The 2,500-nt window shown below is 56.6% G+C and overlaps 2 protein-coding genes across 2 annotated transcripts in view; both read left to right on the top strand.

Moving 5' to 3' along the window:
• Positions 1-1,408, top strand: part of LOC147471968 (uncharacterized) — a 3,124-nt gene extending 1,716 nt beyond the window's left edge. The window contains exon 1 of the mRNA XM_086536370.1: positions 1-1,408. This exon is cut by the window's left edge and continues 1,716 nt beyond it. Coding sequence (XP_086392496.1) covers positions 1-286 — 286 coding nt within the window. The 3' untranslated portion in view covers positions 287-1,408.
• A 147-nt stretch (positions 1,409-1,555) lies between these two features.
• The window catches only part of LOC147471967 (uncharacterized), a 2,703-nt gene continuing 1,758 nt past the window's right edge, over positions 1,556-2,500 (top strand). The window contains exon 1 of the mRNA XM_086536369.1: positions 1,556-2,500. This exon is cut by the window's right edge and continues 1,758 nt beyond it. Within this exon, the coding sequence (XP_086392495.1) occupies positions 1,645-2,500 (856 nt within the window). The 5' untranslated portion in view covers positions 1,556-1,644.

Genomic DNA, 2,500 nt, shown 5'->3' with positions numbered 1-2,500 from the left:
GGCGAGGGCCTTGGAGTTCGAGGCCTTCCTGAAGGGAACCAGTGGCCTAGAGCCGGCCGCCCAGAACCGCCGTGATCTCTGGGGCCGGAAAGTGAAAATGAAGGCAGTGTCGAGGAGGGTGAGCCCGTACAGATTCCACGGCTCGTGTTGGGGCTGTGGCGAAGAAGGGCACAGACGCAGTGCCTGTCCCAAAGCTAAGGAAGTGGTACATGCGGAAAACTCGGACAGGCTGGAGAAGGGGGCCGAAACCCAGCCGTCCTCGGTTCCTGGACCCCGACTTGAGTAGCTGCCGTCGACAACCAGCTCGATGCAGGTGGAGGGCTTAGTAGATGGGAAGCCATGCCGTCTGACAGTGGACACTGGGGCAGAGAGACCCTAGTGCGGCCTGATATGTTGGCCACTACGCGACTTCCAGACGCACCACAGAGACTGTGTGGTGTCATGGGGCATTGTGTGCAGGTCAAGGGGCAAGTGGAGGCTCGTATCGGCGTGGGCAGCGCGGTGCAGCGGCTGCTGATATGTCGCCGATCGGACGAGCCATGCTTGCTGGGCCTTGACTACCTGACGCAGAGTAAGGCGTGTGTCGACCTTGGACGGAAGCTGGTAAGGATGCACGGTGATGATGTGTCCTTGCTTCCGAAGGTTGGCTGTGCAGAGGTAGTTACGGCTGAGCAACTGCACCTTGCCCCCAGGACAGAGTCTAGGACCTGGTGTCGACTGTCGAGAGAGATGCATGGAGTGGAAAGCATTGTGGAGCCCATTGAAAACCTGCAGCTGGCTGACGGAATAGCAGTCGGGTGGAGTCTTGTTGGAGCCAAGGATGAGGACGTGACAGATGCTGACCAAGATGAGGACAAGCATTTGGACGGTGAGGGCGATGCGACAGAACCGCTGCCCACACCACTGCGGCAACCCCGGCAAGAGCGAAGAAAGCCGGGCTGGATGAAAGATTTTTATGTTGTTTCTGAGAACTAATTTACCATTATGTTTTCTTTTGTTTTGAAAGAATTTTGTTTGTTTCTGAGGAAGGATTTTCTTTATGTTTCCTGTTGTTTATTTCATGTTTAGGTATGTCAGAGCAGACGGGTCGTCTGCTTGATAGGGGGGGATAGTGCTACGCCAGTGGGTCTTTGTCTCTGTGCGAAACATGTGTTCCTAATAAAATGATGTAAGCTGGACAAACATGACGTAATGTCTGGGCAAGCGGCGCGGAAGGAGCGAGGCCAGGACAGACGCAGTTAGCTGCTGCCCCTGGGAAGACCTCGCGTGTGACCCTTGTGACCTGATATACTTTGTGTTGCCCTGTTATAAGCTGTATTGTGCAGTGTGATGTGCTGCTTTCCCCCCTGTATGGTGCCTATAGAAAAGTGTACGGGTAAATAACTAGTGTAAATAAAGGAAAGATGTTTTAGAGTGTGTTTATTTCGTGCCCTGCCTTGCCACGTGGTGTGGCCCCTCGTGGTGTTCTGGGACGCCGTGGTGTTCGGTGCCTCTTGGAGCTGTTCTGTGTTCACGACCCTGTGGTTAGCACGCCGTCTGCCTAGCCTGCCTCGTGTTGGTGGCAGATAGACGAGGCGGCCGGCGTAACATTGGTGTCAGAAGTGGGATCTGTGATAATTGAACAGAGAGACACGCTGATCCATCATGTTGTCCAAAGATGGCAGCCATGAGGGAGAGGAGGCAGGCACGAGTGAGGTAAAGCCAAGCCAGATGGACCTGATCATTGCCATGCTGGCCGGTATGAGGGAGGAAATGACACAAAGGGCTCGTGAGCAGGAACAAAGGGCAGAAGAGCAGGCACAGAGGGCACGCGAGCAGGCGCACCATCTTGTCGAGATGCTGGCAAGGAAAGCAGAGGAGCAGGCGCAGCATCTCGTTGAGATGCAGGCAAGGAAGGCAGAGGAACAGTTCTGCCATCTTGTTGAGGTGCTACAGGGCAATCTCGCATCTGTGAAGATGGAAACGCAGCAGTACACCGACAAAGCGTGCGGCAGCGTGAAGAGTGAACTGCTGGAGGAGGTGCAGACTCTGAAAGGTGAGGTTCAGGGCCTGAGGGAGGAGGTGAAAGCAGAAAGGCGGCGTCACGAGGCAGCAACGTCGCACGCGGAGAAGGCAGACGAGGTTCTGGCAACAGATGCCAGAGTGTCAGATTTACTGGGGTCTGCCTGGGGTCCGTGGCAGGGAACCCCCGGGCCTCGCAGCGTTGTGTCGGAGCCGGTGGCCGCTGCAGGAGGCTGGGGACCTATCAGAACCGCTCCCTTGGGGACAGGTGGTGGCAAACTCGGACCCGGTCAACCCGCCTCGTTGCCTCCCTCACCCCCTCCCTCCCCTCCGGGCGTGTTAGTTCACGGCACGCGTTCTCCACCCCGCAGCCCCTCGGCCTCCAGACATTCTGTGAGGCGTAAGCCAGCTGAGTACGACGGGAAGGTGGCCTGGGAGGCATATGTCGCCCAATTTGAAATGCTGCCACCTGCCCAGGCCTGGAATCAGGAAGAGAAGG

This window comes from Penaeus japonicus, unplaced genomic scaffold (genome assembly GCF_977035675.1).
Source record: "Penaeus japonicus unplaced genomic scaffold, GWHDUDI00000001_assembly GWHDUDI00000004, whole genome shotgun sequence".
In the NCBI taxonomy this organism is placed as follows: Eukaryota; Metazoa; Arthropoda; class Malacostraca; order Decapoda; family Penaeidae; genus Penaeus; species Penaeus japonicus.
This window is presented reverse-complemented; position numbering and strand designations above follow the sequence as displayed.